General features: G+C 34.4%; 1 protein-coding gene across 1 annotated transcript in view; it reads right to left on the bottom strand.

Moving 5' to 3' along the window:
- Nucleotides 1-7,096: 7,096 nt before the first annotated feature.
- Nucleotides 7,097-21,701, bottom strand: part of LOC128545893 (uncharacterized) — a 16,030-nt gene continuing 1,425 nt past the window's right edge. Inside the window, exons 3-8 of the mRNA XM_045323773.2 lie at nt 21,375-21,464; nt 21,007-21,114; nt 20,395-20,484; nt 20,006-20,119; nt 11,348-11,478; nt 7,097-11,043 (exon numbers count right to left, since the gene is read on the bottom strand). Of these exons, the coding sequence (XP_045179708.1) occupies nt 10,897-11,043; nt 11,348-11,478; nt 20,006-20,119; nt 20,395-20,484; nt 21,007-21,114; nt 21,375-21,464 (680 nt within the window). The 3' untranslated portion in view covers nt 7,097-10,896. The remainder of the gene's footprint in view (nt 11,044-11,347; nt 11,479-20,005; nt 20,120-20,394; nt 20,485-21,006; nt 21,115-21,374; nt 21,465-21,701) is intronic.

The raw sequence follows: 21,701 nt of genomic DNA, 5'->3' as shown, positions 1-21,701 counted from the left end.
TCAGAAAATTCGAAGAAGTTATTTTCACTGTTAGGACTAACATTGCGTTTAAGTACGTCACCTATGGCATTTAGAGACGTGACGGTAAAAAACGTCATGAAAACAGTGTGACGTAGTTGTGCATGGCGTGTATATTTCATGTCATTAATGCGACAAATTATGCGTATCACTCACTAAGCATCACACATTGAATATTTAGAAACAGTTAAAAATGTTTTTACTGTAAAATGATTTAAGCATGTTTGTTTGGTTTCATCATGGGCCTTTCAGATATATACATCTCTGTATTCTTATGGTGCATGGGTGCTTTTGAAATCCGGTTCCCATGACAACACAAATGACATACAGTTTGAAAAATACGTTAGAATTTGATTTGTCTTAGAAAATGTATTACAATACACTACTTTTTTAGCTTCTCCATGGACATAATAAAAACAATGATTTCCCAATATTTAAACAATTTATTATGCAATTATGATATCATGCCACTAAAACAGATTGTCTCATGGAATGGCCCAAATATATTTGAGAATAAACTTCAGTTGTTTATGTTCATTTTTATGTCATACTAAGTTACAAAAAGATTAAAAACTATTTCAAGTATTGGCATACAAAACAATTACAATGGGCAATGCCCATTCTTTTGCATTGTGGTCCTAGCACATGATGACCTGCAATATAGCGGCATAAAAAATAGATATTAATGAAACCGAAATACTAAACAAGATACTGAAGACAGTGAAACAAAACATGTGCTGAAACACAACAAATATGAAATCACAGACTAGTAGGATATAGACATAGCAGCATCACAGTTACATTTTAAAGTTCCATAAGGCTTTTAATTGTATGTTAGTAAGAGATAATGCTGCTGTCCAAATAGAGACTACGTATAACTGAATAGTTAGAAAAAACGCTACATTCAATATTACACATAAAATTATGACGTCAGTGTCATAAAGGAGATAATCAAAACAGTGCATTTTATAGTACTTTCTATTATGTTAATCAACGCATCAGTTTTGAAAGGTTAGAAATCTTTCCTATACATGAAAGCAGCTTATTCCAAAGACTACACTCTATAGATAAAAAGGGATTTAATACCAAAATCTTTCACCCTAAAAGAATAAAAGATCCTTCTACCCTACATCATATTTTGTAGCTATGACGAGTGCTAATTCATAATCCATATAATAAGTAGCAAAGTGGTTTTTAATTTTTAAAACACGACATAGCGTTATCTGTTCGAACAAGTTAAAATATAATCAAACTAGCAATTGGCCCATTATTATTTATTTCAAATCTGTTGTGAAACAAATGTATAATAAGAATTTTGTACAAAATACATTTCTTTCTAAGAATTTGTATTAACATGGTTGTTTTATCTGTAAAAAACAATCCTGCTACAGCAAGTTGTTGAGCAGACAAGTTGATGTGTTTTGGAAAATCCTTGAAAGACGTCAGTTTTGCTTCCATTATCTGATATCTTGGTGAGCGGATTTTATAATGTAGTTGTTGTGAAGCATTTGATACTATTTCATTATTGTCGTCTGCGTCAGAGAATTTACATTATACTTGTATCTTTTAGACAGATTATACGCACACGTACACACGACCCACGTCTTGTTATCAATCGTTATTGTCTACTGAATAGGGAAATACCTTAATCTGCATATTCTTTTGTACAAGAGGCATGTCTAGCTTTCTCACCTTGTGGTTACACTGACATAACGAAAACCTTTTCCTGCATCAACAATCGGCGTAAGCGTTTTTATTTTAGTTAACTATATATGAATGTCATGCGTCCTCGATTTGATGCATTCTACCCACAGTACAGGTCGATTTCAGTTCCTATTGCGGAATAGCTTACTTTTGATATCATTCGATACACACAGGCAAGATGGTACATCTAAATATCTAGTTGTTTTGTATCACATGTACTCAACAATCCGTATGGCTTCTATAAAAACTTCTTACGTTACCCATTTGTGTTTGCATATGAACCCAGCTTAATGTTTTAGCCTTTATCACAACTTTTACACAGTCAATGATCCTCTTGAAAGTTAATATAAAACGTGAAGTACTATAAATTATATCTGCCATTATCGCTTAAACAATTATGGGTTACCAAAAAGACATTCTTTAATCGTTTATCTTTGGAATTTACTTTTATGATAATTCTAATGTAACATACTGATTTGTTAAACGATATTATGTATGACTGATAATTTATATATTCAAAAATGAACAATGTTTTTGAGATTAAACTGTTATGAGAAATATATGTGCATAAAGTCATATTCTGTATGACTGATAATTTACATATTCAAAAATGCAGTATGTTTCTTAGATAAATATATGTGCATAAATTAGCTAACTACTGTTAACATGATTAATATCTTCTCGCATTTTGATATTCACACAGAACGTAACTCGCACTACTTCTGCCTTAAGTCTTAAGATTAATTCACCCGAAGTGACATTATTAAATACCTTTGAAGTTAGGTAACACCTATCATGTAACTTATAATATGTTCATTCAGACGAAGGAAAAATAAGCATGTTAATATGTTTGAATACTTTTGATATTCAATCTCTCTTTATTCATATTTTGTGATACAAAGATATGCAAACCCGCCAGCTTAGCTCAATAGGGAGAGCACAGATCTACAAACTGCGGGGTCGTGAGTCCGATCCCCGGGCGGGCCATATGTTCTCCGTGACGATTTGATAAAAGACATTGTTTCTGAAATCATTCGTCATCCACCTCTGATTCAAGTGGGGAAGTTGGCAGTTACTTGCGGAGAACAGGTTTGTACTGGTACAGAATCCAGGAACACTGGTTAAGTTAACTGCCCGCCGTTACAGAACTGAAACACTGTTGAAAAACGGCGTTAAATCCAAAACAAACAAACAAACAAAGATATGCAAGTCAAATAATCTTAATTCAATGAATCCGTGAATGGTACTTTAGACTATACTAAATGATATTTTGTTAACCAGAGCGTATAATACAAGTAAAGAAAAATCCACATTCTGCTAATAGATAGGGATCAAGTTTGTTGAAGGTATTGTTAGGTACCTATGGCCAGATGTTACTGCATTGCTATTGACTGTTGTCTGCCTTTCGTTCGAATTACCCGGAGCTGAGTAAACGTTTGAGGTCGTTTGTCCAAGATAGGGTTCAAATGATGATTGTCCTGCATCGATCTCTGTAACTTGGGTAGGATATCTATCTGGATATTCTGGCTGGTTATATTAATTTGTCATTAGAAAATACATTTTTTTAATATGCAAATCTTATATACTTGTTTGATAAAACGCCTTTGTCGGCACTTGTAGCAGTTATTGATTATTGATTATCGTTCTGAAATTTAAGCAGGCCCTCTTATGTCTTGTATTAGATTTACAAAAAGAATTGTGTACAATGTCGTAATCGGGGTATTTATCTTTTAGCATTTAATCTTTAACAAAGTTTAAGTTGAAACCTAGAAAAATGTGAAACGACTGAACAATGGAGTAATAAGGAAATTTAGTAATTATGGTTGGTGGTAGTATCTATTATTAACTCATTACACATTTAGCTTTGTGGATAAAACTACTGTTACTATTGTGTCACATATCAAAGACTGCAAGATTTGCGACAACGCTGTTTAATAATCATTTCTGCAAGGCATATTCTATATTTTCCCGCTTATTACGCATGCGTATTGAAAAGCACATTGCCGAAAATAAAAGTAGTTCTGAAAGGGTTTAGCTATTTCCAAGATTTAGATTTATTTCTTAATGGCTAGTGACTCTACTAGTAATTCATGCTGAAACACATAATATACAAATACCACAGAAAGATAAAACATCTTTCATTTTGAAATAGCCTCTTTAGGTTCTATATTGCAATAGCTTATTCCAAGCTTGCTACTTAGCTTGTCAATAATGACAAGAGAGAGCAAGGTAAAAGGAACCTCCATGGTAATCGAAAGCTTCTGTCGTTTTCGTTGTTTTCAAGCAAAAATCCTATTGTAATACCGACTTTAATATCGACTCGTCGGTCGGGCCTGAACACATTCGTTTTGGACATTAATCGTATAAACAATAATTCCTAAAGCGCCTTCAGCTTTTGGATTAGTACTGGATATAAAAAAAGTTTATATTTGTCGGAAAATGACATTGCAATAGATTAGAACTAAGTAACTACTTTGAGATACCATAACTTAGAAAACCGTTGGGATTTTACGCTGAAAGATGCAAAGATATTTCAGTAATAAAACTTGAAATACATCTATTAAGATAAAATCACAATAGCTTACTATAATCTTTAGTTTTATACTTTATTGTAAATTTTGTTCTATTGGAAGCATTAGGAATGTCTTTCTCTTGTACGTTTTCATAAGCAGTTGACTTTATATTTCAAGAATAGCTTGCAGCCTCTACTTCATGAACATTCATTACGATAAGTAAGGCTGTCTATCCGTCTTTTGATAAATGTTCCCTCTTCCCGTTTTCGTTTTTTTTATTCCCAGTAGTGATTGGAATTCATATTTAGATACAAGAACAAATTTCCCAAAAAGTGAAAGGATAAGTAGTTTTCTCTTTTTACTATAAGTTTTAATCAATGACGTCGCCTCGGTTTCGCTAAGCAAGATCCGCAGTCAAAAAGCATTTGTTTCATTTTATGTATAAATTGTGGTAAAAGACCTAATGTCAGTTTATTTTGCTTCAGTCGAAAAAATAGATACTTTTTGCAATAACTATTGTCTGACATTATAGCACTGAAAAAAGATTCAATGTTGATCACTGTTAGTACAGTTTCCAACAGAATTTCGGGCAAATATGAATCAAAAGCCATGAGAGAATCCATAGAATTATCCATTTTGTAAGAGGATATTTTCCCACGATTCATGAAATTAGTTTTGTAAATAAAATGAAAGATAGATATAATATTCTGTATTCTGTAATGCAATATATTGTGTTTATGTAAGTTTTATCTCTCGTTGGGATCCCATTGCGTGTCAACAATTATAATGATACTGGTAAATACATAATGCTAAAAATAAATAGTCCTTGCCCGCGAGGTAACTAAATACTCTTGTATGATTCATGAATCGACTATTCAGTTGCCAATAAAAATACATTATCTGATTTATGAAATATAAAGCCTAATTTGCCTAATATCTAAATTTGCCAATCATGTGGGGAAGTTGGCAGTTACTTGCGGAGAACAGGTTTGTACTGGTAAAGAATCCAGGAACACTGGTTAGGTTAACTGCCCGCCGTTATATGACTGAAATACTGTTGAAAAACGGCGTTAAACCCAAAACAAACAAAACAAATAAACAAATTTGCCAGACCTACTTTAACTCGACAATTCCAAGTTACTTTTGCATGGGTAGATGTCTTCCTATTGACCCTAGTTCAGTGGAATAAACTTCGGAATGCTTAACAGACAAATCACACAAATTAATAAGTTTAAATTCTTGTGCAAATTAGATTGTATTTGGTCATGACTAACTTCTGGCATGAAGTCAAATTCCTAAATGGATGTGGTAATACTGGCGACTATTTAATGGTAACGAATGAGAACTGAAGCATAAGTTATAGGTGATGATTCGGGGTGTGATTCGGAACACCCCATATGTAATGCTAAGTGCTAAGTGCTAAATGTAACTAAATTTTTATCACAAATATTTTGCTGTATATATTCATAGCATAATAGGTGATTTAATGCACATTAAATTCATGTATCATCTATTTGTGTACATCACCAGAACATAAAGTAAGCATCTCTTGAAGAGATCAGCTTTATATTTTCTCAGCAAAATTTAGCAACTCAATGTAAAACCTTATTTTCTTGTGTTTATCGCTTGAGGCCAATAGGTAACTGTGATAACCTGCAATTGTTAATGAGCACAAAAAGTTACATTTTACAGACATAACTATTCTAAATTGCTGTCGCTGTATTCGTTCTCTTCAGCTGTAAAACGTTTAGAATGAATGGGAATACCAAAGTAGACTGTAATATATTTTTCAGCTTTTGAAAAATAACTCGCTATTATAATGGTTTACCTCAATATAAGGAAAATAAGGAATGCCGTTTGGCTATTGTACTATCTCAGGCGCAGCCTTCGACGACATCGTTGTCTTCGCCGTCGCACTCAGTATTGCTTTTTTTCTGCATGTTTGTGGCAAGCTTCTCAATTTCACTTAATCTTCTTAACTACTACCCATATTGTTACCAAACCTCAGGTAAGGATTGCTTTTGTTAAGGGTCAGGCATCAATTAATTTTGGAACAGGTACGCCAAAGTTCAATGTCACAGTGGTCAGATTTTATTATAGTCTTGGTTAAAATGTAACAACACACTTCTCAATTTAACTGTATCTCCATAAACTAACTTGTATGTCAAAACGTTTCTTAGAATCTCCCAGTCGCCCCTTTCCCACCACTTCTACTCATACACTCACCGAGACTTCTATTTTTAAGCTTCAAGGACCAGACGCGATCTTTTTTTTTGCCGCGACCATCCCCTAGATATGTGCTCGTATAATCGTTAAAACATGAAAAAGATGTCTTTTGAAAATGTAACAGTTTTAACATGCAATTTGATAAATAAGAAATTGTGTTATGAAAAATCACTATCGTATATACCAGTCTACCATACAAGTCGGTCTTGCAGATTATTTATACCAGTTCCAATGGTAGTGTTTCTTCATTTTCAGCTTATTATATGGGTTGCGTCGTCAATGTGAAATTACACTGGCACTTTATTTCTTGTTTACGCACGTACCCACATACGCACACAAGCAATGCAAAAACAAACTGATCCTGATATCCAATATGGCGTTTTTGTAAGCTTACGTTGTCACGTTTCCCCTAACGTCTCGTTAAATAGTTCAGTGGGCCGTCATGACAAAATAATAAGGGGCACGCGACGGAATAACATATATAATTTCTCGACGCGGCAGCACAATTTCGTTACTTTATATAGTAACATTGGTAGCAATAATGAATAATTTAGCTGATTATTAACATGGACTCATAATATGTATTAAATGTTTGGTGAATAAATATAAAAAACAACGTTTTTCTTATCATTTTTTTAATAATGTAAAGTGATATATCCATAGTTACACATTTGAGATCATCACGTGTTTGTTTCGAATATTTGCATGATGGACCTGAGAAAGGTAAAATGAATTAGAAGTACAAAAAAAAACTGCCCAGACAGATAATAAGGTGATTCTCCAAAGCTATATTTGTAAACCATAGTTTTTCTATTGAATTATGGAACTCATCCTATTTATCGAAGCGTTCTATTGATACAAGTTACTATTCTCGTCTCGTATTACTGAAATTTGACTAGTAATTCATTTTCATAAACCGCATGTTTGTACTACGAGTCATTTTTGAAAATGTACACCTTTGCTAAATGTAACGCCTGCTTGTTACGCATTATTGTTTATGACTATCAATACACGTTTAACCAGTATTCTCCAAACTTCAACCAAGTGAAGGAACAATATTTCATTTTTTTACCAGACTGAATTTAACATGGATATTAATACGATGTTTAAGTCAGCATTAAATGTTCAATTTATGTGAATAACATTATTACAATTAACTTATATCAGCTGGTGTCAGCAAATAAACGTGTTACACTAGACAGGGAATCTACAATATCATTTACCAAAACAAAATATTGTAAAAGTCCCAGTACGGAGCCCTGTGGTATGCTGGCATTGAAACGTCTTTCGGTCCAACAACGAATATACTTTTATCGACTAGAGATCAGTTTATAGTATTTCCGTATACCTTAAGTTTAAAAATAGTCTCAAATGGAAAAATATGACAAAAACAATGTATAGAGTTATCCTTACATGCACTGCTTTTCTGTTTTGACTTGCAAGTGCAGGCCCTGTTACAACTGTAGTTAATAAATGTTTTGAAACCTCTAATTTCCCTGATCAGCTCAAAATAGCACAGGTCACCCCTATATATAAAAAAGATGATCCTTTTCAGAAGAAAAATTATAGGCCTGTTAACATACTACCAACTCTATCTAAAATGTTTGAACAGTCAATTAGTGAATAACTAAATACCCATTTTGAAAATGTATTTCATAACATTTTTCAGCCTTTAGAGCTAAATATGGCTGTCAAACAACCCTCTTACGTCTGATTGAGGACTGGAAGAGTGCCATGGACAGGCATGAGTATGTAGCTACTATGCTCATGGACCTGTCCAAGGCATTCGACTGCCTCTCTCATGATTTAATTGTTTTAAAACTTAAAGCTTATGGATTAACTGAACAGTCAGCAAATCTTATGATGGATTACCTCTCCGACCGAAAACAACAAGTTAGGCTGGGTGATTTCTATAGTGACTGGCAAGCTATAAATAAAAGTGTTCCTCAAGGGTCAATCCTAGGTCCCCTGATCTTCAATATCTTTATCAATGATATCTTTTATTCTATCAAAAAGTCTTCTATTTACAATTATGCAGATGACAATACGCTTTCTTTTAATCATAACGATATTAATGTGCTTAAAACCACTCTTCAAGAAGACAGCATTAATATGATAAACTGGTTTGAAAACAATCTTATGCAAGCCAATCCGGACAAGTTCCAGGCAATATGCATTGGAAGAAACACATCTGATAATATCAAAAGCTTTCAAGTATCAGACACAAACATACCCTGTGAATCTCATGTAAAACTGTTTGGAGTTGAAATTGACTCGCTGTTAAATTTTAAAGTTCATCTTTCAAATGTCTGCAATAAGGCATCAAGACAAATAAATGTATTAACAAGGTTAAGCCGTTTCTTAACAGAAGATACTAAAATTTTAATTTACAAATGTTTCATCAGATCAAATTTTCATTACTGTCCGTAAGTTTGGCATTTATGTAGTAAAGAGAGTACTAATAAATTAGAAAAAACTTCAACATAGGGCTCTGAAAATTGTATTTAATGAATATACATCTAGTTATGACTCTCTATTACGTACTGTTGATATGCCAACCCATCACATAGGTAGACTAAGACTCATTGCATTGGAGGTTTATAAAAGTTTAAATAAAATTTCTCCTTTTTCTCCTTTATATATACAAGAACTTGTTTCAGTAAGATCATCAAATTATAATTTCAGATATACAAACACTCTTGAGGTACCAACAGTAAGCATAACCACATACGGTAAGAAGAGTTTTCGCTTTGAGGCCACACAAGTCTGGAACAGTCTTCCAATAGAAGTTAGGTGTACTATAGATTACATGGAATTCAAGCGACTGATCCGGACTTGGAGTGGTCACAAATGTGCTTGTTCGATGTGCGCCTGAATCATACCCAAAATGCTTAGTATTCTTTATTTTGCTTTAACCCTGCTATGCATCCCTCCTGATTTTGATTCTGCTGATTTTGATTTTGCTTTATCTTATTTATGTTTAGTTTGTCTTGGCTGCATTGTATCTTATTTATGTTTAGTTTGTCTTAGCTGCATGCTTTAGCAAATGTCCTAGTTATTTTAGTTTTAGTTACTCTGCATGTGTAATATATGTATTCCTGTTTGTTTAAACAATACTATCATGTCTTAATTTCACCCTGAATGGTAGCTGCTGATCGCTTAACCTAAATCTGTTTATGAGAATTTTATTTTGCAAGTCTTGACTATAATTTTTATAGATGTAGTTTTAGACTCCTTTTATGACCAGCAGATACTACACAGGTCTGAGCTTTTGTATAAAATTGTCTTTATTTTTCACTGTTTATAAGTATCTTTTAGTAATGAATTTCTTAAGTAATTTTATGTGCTTACCTCTATCACTATGATGTCATATATGTCTTTCAATTAAATTTTTAGGTTTGATACTCAGGTTTTAATCTGGAGAACTTAATTTTTAATTATGTCTTAATGATGCTTTTATTTGCAGTTTGTTTGTTTGTATGTTATAGGATAATATGTTTATGTCAGATACAAGCTTCAAGCTTATGTTGTGACTTTTATCTATAACCGACGTTAAATAAATATTATCTTATCTTATCTATCTCAACTTAGTCACTGAAAAATGTAATAACATTGGTCTTAAGTAATCATATAATATGTTGTTATAATGTTGTTATGAGATATATACGACAACAATAATAATGACATAAACAGTGTCTTGTAACTGTAATATATTAAACAATTTTGAAAAAAAAATCAAGCACCTTTTTAAGGATTACATTAATTTTGTTGAATAAAATTCTCATTTAAGGTCTGAAATGGACATTAATGTACATTTATACTATTCTAAGCAGGAGTTTGAATATTTGGTGATCCCAACTGTGTCTGACGACACGTTGGACTTTTCCTGTTTCAAAAGAAAGTATTGTGCATGTTGGGCTACTTTTAAGCCAGAATAATGCCGAACTGCAAACACGTGATCACACGGAAATTCCCGCCTGATATTACGTGTTCTCTATCTTAAACTCAATTTTAAAACAATGTCAGACTGGAATTGTTATCATTTGTTCACTGTTACGTCCATACACTTTAGCGAACAAACAAATTTTGATAAAATATTTTCCAATTTTCAATGATGGGAGCGCAAACAAAAAAATCTAATAAAGTAGAGCGGCAAATCTGATCAACAACTTTTAACTTTGGTGAGATCTAAGTAAGAATTTTTTTTTAGTTAAAATACTGGTTTCCTGAACAACTGACTGCAGGAGGAAAATATGTCAGGCGAAAGCAGCAGAACGCAAGCTTTTACATAGTCTAAAGACAAATAAAATTTGCCTGTGTGAAAGCAGGCAAACAACCAATCTTATAAGACGAAAAATCACAGCATTTGCTTTGATGGCATAAGACATAAATGCACAAGCGCATGGTCCTTGTTTATTTAATTTTCATCCTGAAGTCAATTTTCGTCTCGTTCCAACAAATCAGCAAGATGCCCTTGATTGCATTGCCTAAGGCAATCTTTAAATTCTATATATCCACGTTTTCCTTTCATCACGACCTTTCGCAGTATTGCTCTATTTTTTTCTGACGTCAGTGGTGTTTCCTGTAAGATATATTTAAACATTGTTTGAAAGAACATATAGTCTTTAATTGTACGAATAAGTAAATTTTAGTAATTGGAATAAAACATGTTTAACATAGAGGTTTTATTTTATAGTCATTGATCAGGAGCATTTAATTGTAAGGGATTACATGGGTTCATATTGTGAGTACATAAGTCCAACTGTAATGGTTATTTCATAAGAAAAGTAAGAGGAAGGAACCTTGATCAGAAAATGCATTTCTTTGGAGTAAAACACAAACTAACCATTACACTGAGGGCTATTCAATGAAAACGGTTAAAATACCTGTATATCTCTTGTTTCTACAAATGTAAGAAATCCGCTCCCATAAAGTTGATCTAATAGGAGCTCAGGAGACATTTTCTCTACAAGCTTGCTTGTACACCTTGTCAGCCGTTTCTTATATTGTTCATTTTCTGAAATAAAAACACAAGGTTTTATAAGCTAAATTTAAACAAAAATAATTTTATAAAATTTTACTGAAAAAAATTTTGAATTTCATCTCATTTGCAGTACGTATTTTGTCTCATTATGTCATTCTTTGATATCACTGTCAATGTGTGAAAGTTAAACAATAACCTTTTAATAGTTTAGAGTTATTCTCCGGATAAAAGTATTATGGTTAAATTGTTCGTGCACTTTTCCTAATTATACAATATCTTTGTATGGATTTTTGATAAATCCCTTCTGCATAATTAAGAAATTTGAATGGGGCAACTGTGTTTAATAAATGGAGGTAATTAAAAATGGTAAGCATTGTAGAGCTATGTTTTATGTACAGTGCAATTTCTCACGATGACCTCTGTAACAGAAGTCATTGTGTAAATGTTTAACAAAACCTAACCGATAGTTGTTGAGTTATTCTTCGGACAAAAGTAAAGTGCTATAGGTACATATGATAGAGATAGTTAAAAAGTAAGCAAGGTAGAGTTATGGTCATTGTACAATACACCTTTCTTAAGTGTCCTCTTTCTTTGTATGTAGTTGCATAAATTCACAACAGTACTGATGGAGAAGTGGTCTGGAAAAGTAATAATGGCCTCATTCCAAAAAGTAAGAATGATAGAATTATTCTTTTTATACACTGCACTTCCTTTAATGCCCTCTATCATTGTGCTAGGATTTTACAAAATTCTTGAATAGAGTCAAATAAATGGTCCGACAGGGAAGTGTCCATTTTCAGCTGATCAGACGGACGTTCCTACATATGGATACTTATATGGCTACTCTTTTGTTCTCTCTATTGTTCTTTTAACCACGTAAGAGAAAAATAGCCACATAAAAGCCTTACGGAATGAATGACATCAAAGAAAAAGTACAGTTACCTATTGTTCCTATAGCCACCTAAGTATGCAAATGTGAGCTCGGACGGACGGATTGGCGGACTAAAGTATTAATGTTGGGCTTCCGCAAAAAGGCTTGGCTCAAATAATTGACTTTATTGCCGTGTACCTCACGTTGTTCTCAATATTTTACATTTTCACAAATGTAATGTCAGAAATGAGGATTAACGAGTTTATTGAATGTGTATTTATACTCCTAATTTAGCAGAGTTGAATTAAATTGAATTTGAATATATATATATTCAATTTAATTCAACTCTGCTATATTAGGAGTATAGATACACATTTATCTTAAAATTATAAAATGACTTCACACGCTCGCTTAGATTTTCTTAAACTTTAATAGAAAAGTCACAAACTAGTTTCGCCGTGAATGGCTCATCAGAGTGTCTAAATATATAACAATAAAAGAAAAGGAATTAATTCAATAGTTCTGACGTTGACGTCAAGGACACAAGGGACGTAATTTTGACGTCAATCAGGGAAGTTAAAGACGTTATGACGTTATTTATCTATCCGTATCATGTTCGTTTTCATTTTATAAAATCGGAATATAGTAAATTGTGGCTCTTTTGTACAGCAAATGTCTATATGACTACTTACAGGTAGTTGTCTTACCGATGGGTCTCTAATTTGTTTGTTGAGAATAAATTGTTCTTCTAGTTCTTAATTTGTCTCCAGTTTGACCTATGTAATATTCAGGGCAGCCGTTACATGTCATAACATTTTTCCCATCCAAGGACATGTTTTCATTTACATAAAATATTTTTCCAAAGCCCTAGGACCTATGAGTCTGATTTGATTTTAACTATATCCCTAAATCAAAACTATCTCTATAAATTCTTTGTATTATCGTGATCCAGTTAACTTTCAGAAAGAAAATATATAGCTTATCTGGTCCGGATCAGATAAAAAGACTAAAATTTGACTGCTGATTTGTTAGACATGATAATAGTTTATATATGCAAATGTTGAATCAGTGCAAATGTCGAGTACGATTCGGGTGTGTACATGAAGCAGCATCGAAATTCATCTTACTGGGTTATTGGACTTGTTGTGAAATTACACGTTCGTTTGTACGGCTAGGCGCTTTGCCATAATTGGAATTAATTCGTCCGAAGACACACTGTTTTGAGCTGAGTGAGATTACACCGGATTCTTGTTTGCATTTAAAGATGAGAGAACTTCCTTGCATAAGTATATGATCGTCCGAACACCTGTTGAGGAACACCTGTTCCACATGTAAATTAGTCATACGAGTATTACAGTGTTATATCTTTTGCCTGTGATTGTTTTACCCTCTTTGCAAGGAATTAGTACAACGGGGCCACTAGAACTGAAGAAAATAGCATATAAAACCGTCTTTGCACTTGTTGTCATATTTTTTTTGCAATGGCCTTGTCTGACTTTTATTTAGTTTATGCGATGCTGGGGCTCAAAGTAATAAACCCATGTTTCATCCCCAGCGAGCAAGCAACTCGCAAATGTTTTTGAAATTACAGTTTTTGCATTTTGTCAACAGTATTTTGGTGCAATCACAACACTTGGACTTTTGGTCTAATGTCAACAATTGAGGGACCTATCTAGCACAAACTTTCTTTAATTTCGAATGGCCAGTCAGACTATGATGGACGGTCCATTCTGAATGCTTATAATGGAAACTAGTATATCGATGATCTTCTTCCATCATACACAAAACTGCAACAATATTTTCCTTTTTTGCGACAGCAACAGGCCTGTCCGAAAGGTTACTATCTTAAAGTTTATTATGACTCCCTAGAAATGTTTAACAGGAAGAAAGCTGAGCTTAATGTCAATACAGAACTACCATGTATACGAAACAATTCAGAAATATCACAGATGTATCGCTTTGTAGAACAGAATAGCACTGCAAAATGTTGATTATTTTGCTTTACATCAAAATGGAAAAAGTTGGAAACCACAGGTCACGCAGTACGGCATAAATGAATTATTGCAGATTAAGCTTCATCAAGCTTGTTCATGAACGATAGTGGAAATGCATGCCACTGCCCATGGCCTCTAGCCCCGGGTTGAGCAGTTCGCAACATTTACACATGTTATAAGTAACAAGAGGGCCATGATGGCCCTATATATCGCTCACCAGAGTTGATCTGGCCTACTGACCTAGTTTTTGACCTCACATGACCAAGAGTTGAACTTGACCTTAAAGATCATTAAGACAAACATTCTGATTAAATTTCATTAAGATTTGTTTACAACTGTGGCCTCTAGAGATTTTACAAGCTTTTCCTTTGATTTGACCGGGTGACCTAGTTTTTGACACCACATGACCCAGATTCGAACTTGACCTACAGATTATCAAAACAAACATTCTGAGTAATTCTCATGAGTTTCAAACTTAAATTGTGGTCTCTAGAGTGTTGAAAAGATTTTCCTTTGATCTGGCCTAGCGACCTAACTTTTGATCCCACATGACCCAGATTCAAACTTTACCTAGAAATTAGTGAGACAAACATTCGACCCTGTTTCATAAAGATTGAGTTACGACTGTGGCCTCTAAAGTGTTCACAAGCTTTTCCTTTGATTTGACCAGGTGACATATTTTTTTTTTTTTTTTTTTTTTTTTTTGGGTTTATCGTCACACCGACACAATTTTAGGTCATATGGCGACTTTCCAGCTTTGATGGTGGAAGAAGACCCCAGGTGCCCCTCCCTGCATTATTTCATCACGAGCGGGCACCTGGGTAGAACCACTGACCTTCCAGCCAGCTGGATGGCTTCCTCACATGAAGAATTCAACGCCCCGAGTGAGGCTCGAACCCACATCGATGAGGGCCAAGTGATTTGAAGTCAGCGACCTTAACCACTCGGCCACGGAGGCCCCTGACGTAGTTTTTGACCCTACATAACCTAGATTCAAAATTGACCTAGAAATCATCAAGTCAAACTTTCTGACTAAGTTTTATAAATATTGAGACAAAACTGTGGCCTTTAGAGTGTTCACAAGCTTTTCATTTGATTTGACCAGGTGACCTAGTTTTTGAGCCAACATGACCCAGTTTCAAACTTGACCTAGAGATTATCAAGACTAACATTCTGACCATGTATCATAAAGATTGGGTCACAAATGTGGTCTCTAGAGTGTTCACAAGCTTTTCCATTGGTCTGACGTACTGACCTAGTTTTTGATCAAACATGACCCAGATTCAAACTTTATCTAGAGATTATCAAGACTAACATTCTGACTAAGTTTCATAAAGATTGGGACACAAATGTGGTCTCTAGAGTGTTCACAAGCTATTCCTTTGATCTGATTTACTGACCTAGTGTTTCACCGCACATGACCCATTTTCAAACTTGACCTAGAAATCATAAAGACTAACATTCTGACTAAGTTTCATAAAGATTGGGTCAAAAGTGTGGTCTTTAGAGAGTTCACAAGGTTTTCGTTTGATCTGAACTACTGACCCTGTTTTTAACTCCACATGACCCAGTTTTGAACATAACCTGGAGATCATCAAGTCAAACAATCTGATCAAGTTTCATAAAGATTGGGTCAAAAATATGGTCTCTAGAGTGTTCACAAGCGTTTCCTTTGATCTGACCTACTGACCTAGTTTTTGACCCCACATGACCCAGTTTCAAACTTGAACTAGAGGTTATCAAGTCTAACACTCTGATCAAGATTCATAAATAGTGGGTCAAAAATGTGGTCTCTAGAGTGTTCACAATCTTTTCCTTTGATCTGACCTAGTGAACTAGTTTTTGACCTCACATAACCCAGTTTCGAATTTAACCTAGAGATCATCAAGACTAACATTTTGACCAAGCTTCATAAAGATTGGGTCAAAAATGTGGTCTCTAGAGTGTTCACATGCTTTTCCTTTGATCTAACCTACTGACCTAGTTTTTGACTCAACATGACCCAGTTTCAAAACTGACCTAGAAATCATCAAGATTAACATTCTGACCAAGTTTCATAACGATTGGGTTACAAATGTGTTCACAAGGCAAATGTTGACGTTCGACGCACGACGGACGCCGGCCAATGACCGGTCACAATAGCTCACCTTCAGCACTTTGTGCTCTGGTGAGCTAAAAAAATACAATTTACAGAAACCTGCAGATGTATTCGAGTGGTGTGTACACGAAACTTTCAATGATACACAAATTGCTATTCCATGAATAGCGGGGCATTGTGGCCGGTTAATATAATAGGTTTGCTACAACCGAAAAAAGATTGGACGGAACTAAACAACGTGAATTAAGAAAGAGGATCTGAGGTTAGGGAGCCAGTATATTACAGAAACTGCCAAGACAAAATTAACAAGAGATCACAGGGTGATCTTGGCGCCCACCATTGGGCCATTTTTGAGTGTTACAAATTTCAAGACTAGCTCAAAATCCTAAAAATAGGTACCTATGTCAGAATCCAGGTCATGTTCATTTCGGTACACAAAACTGTGCATGTGGACCATGCATGTGATCCAAATTTGAAAGCTGTACCTGAGAAATGTGAAATTAGGTCACTAGATCAATTTCAATGTCACAGTTCATTTCGGTACATCAAACTATGCATGTGCTTTAAATTTGAAGGCTGTAGCTTGAGAAATGTGAAGGAAGGTACTAGATAAAAATCAAGGTCAAAGTTCAATTCAGAACACAAAACTATGCATGTGGTCCAAATTTGAAGCCTGTAGCTTGAGAAATGTGAAAGTAGGTCACTATGTCAAGATCAAGGTCAAAGTTCATTTCGGTACACAAAACTATGCATTTGGTCTAAATTTGAGGGCTGTAGCTTGAGAAATGTGAAAGTAGGTCACTAGGTCAAAATCAAGATCATATTTTATTTCGAAACACAAAACTATGCCTATGGTCCAAATTTGAAGCCTGTACCTTCAAAAATGTGAAAGTAGGTCACTAGGTCAATCTCAAGGTCAAATTTATTTCGGTACACAAACCTGTGCATGTGGTCCAAATTTGAAGGCTGTAGCTACAGAAATGTGAAAATAGGTCATTACGTCAAGATCAATGTCAAATTTCAATTCAGAACACAAAACTATGCATGTGGTCCAAATTTGAAGCCTGTAGTTTGAGAAATGTGAAAGTAGGTCACTAGGTCAATCTCAAGGTCAAATTTCATTTCGGAACACAAGACTATGCATGTGGTCCAAATTTGAAGCCTGTACCTTCAAAGATGTGAAAGTAGGTCAATAGGTCAATGTCAAGGTCAAATTTTATTTCGGTACACAAACCTATGCATGTGGTCAAAATTTGAAAGCTGTAGCTACAGAAATGTGAAACTAGGTCACTAGATCAATGTCAAGGGTTAAAGTTTATTTCGGTACACAAACCTATGCATGTGGTCCAAATTTAAAGGCTGTAGCTACAGGAATGTGAAAGTAAGTCAGTAGGTCAAGATCAAGGCCAAATTTCAATTCAGAACAAAAAACTATGCATGTGGTCCAAATTTGAAGCCTGTAGCTTGAGAAATGTGAAAGTAGTTCACTAGGTCAATCTCAAGGTCAAAGTTCATTTCGGTATACAAAACTATGCATGTGGTCCAAATTTTAAGGCTGTAGCTACAGAAATTTGAAAGTAGGTCACTTGATCAAAATCAAGGTCAAATTTCATTTCGGAACACCAAACTATGCATGTTGTCCAAATTTTAAGCCTGTACCTTCAAAAATGTTAAAGTAGGTCACTAGGTCAATGTAAAGGTCAAAGTTTATTTCGGTACACAAACCTATGCATGTGGTCCAAATTTGAAGGCTGTAGCTACAGAAATGTGAAAGTAGGTCACTAGGTCAAGATCAATGTCAACTCAAGGTTCATCTAGCCGCTCAAGACTATACATGTGGTCCAAATTTAAATGTTGTAGGTTAAAAACAAAAAGTAGGTCACTAGATCGAAATAGATGACATTGACCCTAAACAAGAGAGATGACACCATAAATGAGTTATATGCAGTTATTATTTTTTTCTTATTATGGAAACAGAGAATGCACATATAATTACTTATATTATAACTAACAAGAGGGTCAGGATGACTCTGAATCGCTCACCTGTATAATTTCAGCCACATGTTTAAAATGCCAAACTGATGCTAAAATATCAGAAAGTAGGTCAGTAGGTCATATTCATAGTCACTGAAAGTCAGTTTTAAGATCGGTGTGCAAAACTGTACAAGTCATCCAAATTTTAAGGCTGTATATTAAAAAACACGAAAGTAGGTCAGTAGGTCACATTCAAGGTCACTGAAAGTCAGTATTAAGCTGTATCTTAAAAAATAAGAAAGTAGGTCAGTAGGTCAAGGTCAAGTGACCCCCTAATTACTTGGGATCATTAGGTAATTATAATTAAACAGTCTAGGAAATATGATCTGATAATTTTTAAGTATGTTTTTCCTAAATAACTTATGAATTATACATATAACAAGTGTCCCCCGGGGCGGGGCCTCATTTCGACCCAGGGGCATAATTCGAACAATCTTATTAGAGTTCAAATAGGCAATGATACATACCAAATATCAAAGGCCTTGACCTTGAACATTCAGACAAAAAGGTTTTTATTTTTTCTTTCCTATATAAGATTTTTAAAGTTTTTCCAATACAAGTCTATATAAACCATGTTACCCGGGCCTGGGCCGGGTCATATTTGACCATAGAGGTATATTTTGAACAATCTTAGTAGAGGACCACTAGATGATGCTACATACAAAATATCAAAGCCCTAGGCCCTGTGTTATAAGACAAGAAGATTTTTAAAGTTTTTCCTTATATAAGTCTATATTAACCATGTGACCCCCAGGGCGGGACCATATTTGACCCTAGGGGGACAATTTGAACCAACTTGGTAGAGGACTATTAAATGATGCTACATATCAAATATCAAAGCACCAGGCCCTGAGGTTTTGGACAAGAAGATTTTTAAAGTGTTTCCCCGTATAGGTCTATATAAACCATGCGACCCCCGGGTAGAGAACAAACTTTGAACAAACTTGATAGAGAACCACTAGATGATGCTACATTACAAATATCAAAGCCCTAGGCTTTTGTGGTTTTGGACAAGAAGATTTTCAACAAAGTTTTTCCCTATATAAATCTATGTAAATTATATTAGAAATCAAAATAAACAAAGGGCCATAACTCACTCAAAAATTGTTGAACCAGTCTGATTTTCAGCAGGACATAACTAGAGTACCAATACATTTTTCTGACAAAGTTTGGTCAAAATCCACCCAGTAGTTTCTGAGGAGATGCGATAACGAGAAATTGTTAACGGACGGAAGGACCACGGACGCAGAGTGATTTGAATAGCCCACCATTTGATGAGTGTGGGCTAAACAGCAGGCACTCTATCCAAGTTGTGATGAAACAATACCAAAAGCTATTAAAGCAGTATTGAAATTAACCCAGCCGAAACGTACAAGCTGAAAAACTAAAAAGTACACTAACACAATATAAATGTCGTGATGAACGATCTAAAGAGATAGAAAACTAGCAGCCCTAATTAGTAGTATGGGTAGACCTTTTACAGCTGCCTGCCAAACGACACACATAACGCTTTCCTACATTAACTAATACCTTTCAACACAAACATTAATAACTTATACAAACCACTTCTATTTTCCTTGGATGTTGGGGGTACAGTAGCAGTTGGAAAATGTTCAGACCTTTCCTGTATATCAAGCAAAGTATTCACAATTTCCTCGGATGCTGGAAATTTGGTTCCTTCAAGAAAGTATAAGTAAGTTTCAGTTGTAGATAATACCATTTAAATGAAATAAAGAAGACTGTTCTTGCGATGCGGCAAAAATAAACCATTTTATTATATCTATTGTGCGATTGCAGAGGTTTATGAATTTTCAACACTGAGCATCAACTGTCGACTGCAATTCGCTTTAGCATTTGAACGAAAAATGTAGGGGCTATTCATAAAAATCCATTGAGATTTCCCGGGATTCCTATATCGTTAATAGTTTTTGTAGTTTATATAAGACTATTACCTTTCATTTCTAGTTCAGCTTTGGCTGTATTCACTTCTACCTCTGAATATCCGAGATTAATAACAACTTGACTCAGATTTAAACTGGAATCTAAATGTAATACATAATATTCATGTCAGATTTAGTAGTATTTGTGCAGAGTTTTGTCCTAATAGTACGTAAAAACAAACAATCTTATGCATGTTCATGCACTTTGTATTTGATCTAAGTACCTAGTAGTGTAATACCCCAGTCACACATATGGCGCGAATAGCTACGTCTAGCCACGGATAGAAACGTAGTAATCCGTATCGATCCGTACCTGAGCCGTACCTTAAAGTAGTAATCCGTACCAATCCGTACGGCTCAGGTACGGATCAATACGGATAACTACGTTTCTATCCGTAGCTTGACGTACCTATCCGCGCCGTATGTGTGAGTGGGGTAAAAGCGAACCTATCTGTCCAGTAGGCAATTTTCTATTCAACAGACAATATTTGCAGAGTCTGTAAAGAATAATATCTATGACATATTATATAAAAATTTCTTGATTCATATAATTCATGACAAAAGACAGCGCTTTTCTACATTACTTAATAACTTGCAACACAAATATTAGTAACTAATACAAACCACTTTCAATTTCAGGAGATGCTGGGTTAGCAGTTGGAAAATGTTCAGACCTTTCCTGCATATCAAGCACAGTATTCGCAATTTCCTCGGGTGTTGGAAATTTTGCTCCTTCAAGAAAATATAGGTAAGTACAGTTTTAGATTATACCTTTGAAATAAAATATAAAATACTTTTATTGCGATGCAGGAAAAATATACTATTTTGTTATATCTATTGTGCATTTGCAGAGTTTTATGAAATCAACTGTCGAGTGCAATTCAGTTTAGCATTTGAACAAAACGTCTAGGTGCTATTCGTAAAAGAAACAGTGAGATTTCCCGGGATTCCTTTATCGCTTATAGATTTTGGAGTTTATATACGAGTATTACCTTTCATTTCTAATTCAGCTTTGGCTGAATTCACTTCTTCCTCTGAATATCCCAGCTTTTGAACAACTTGACTAACAGTAAAGCTTGAGTCTAAATATAAAACATTACATTAATTTCAAATTTAGTAGTATGTGTGGACAGTTGTATCTTAATAGTACGTAAATTCATATACAATATTAAGCATATTCATTTACTTTGTAATTGATCTAAGTACCAGGTAGTGTGAGCAAGCCTAACTCTCCTGTAGACAATTTCTATTCAACACATCATTAATTGAAAAGTCTTTAAAGAATAATATCTATAACGAGTTCTATCAATATTTCTTGA

This window comes from Mercenaria mercenaria, unplaced genomic scaffold, assembly GCF_021730395.1.
Source record: "Mercenaria mercenaria strain notata unplaced genomic scaffold, MADL_Memer_1 contig_3927, whole genome shotgun sequence".
Taxonomy (NCBI): Eukaryota; Metazoa; Mollusca; class Bivalvia; order Venerida; family Veneridae; genus Mercenaria; species Mercenaria mercenaria.
This window is presented reverse-complemented; position numbering and strand designations above follow the sequence as displayed.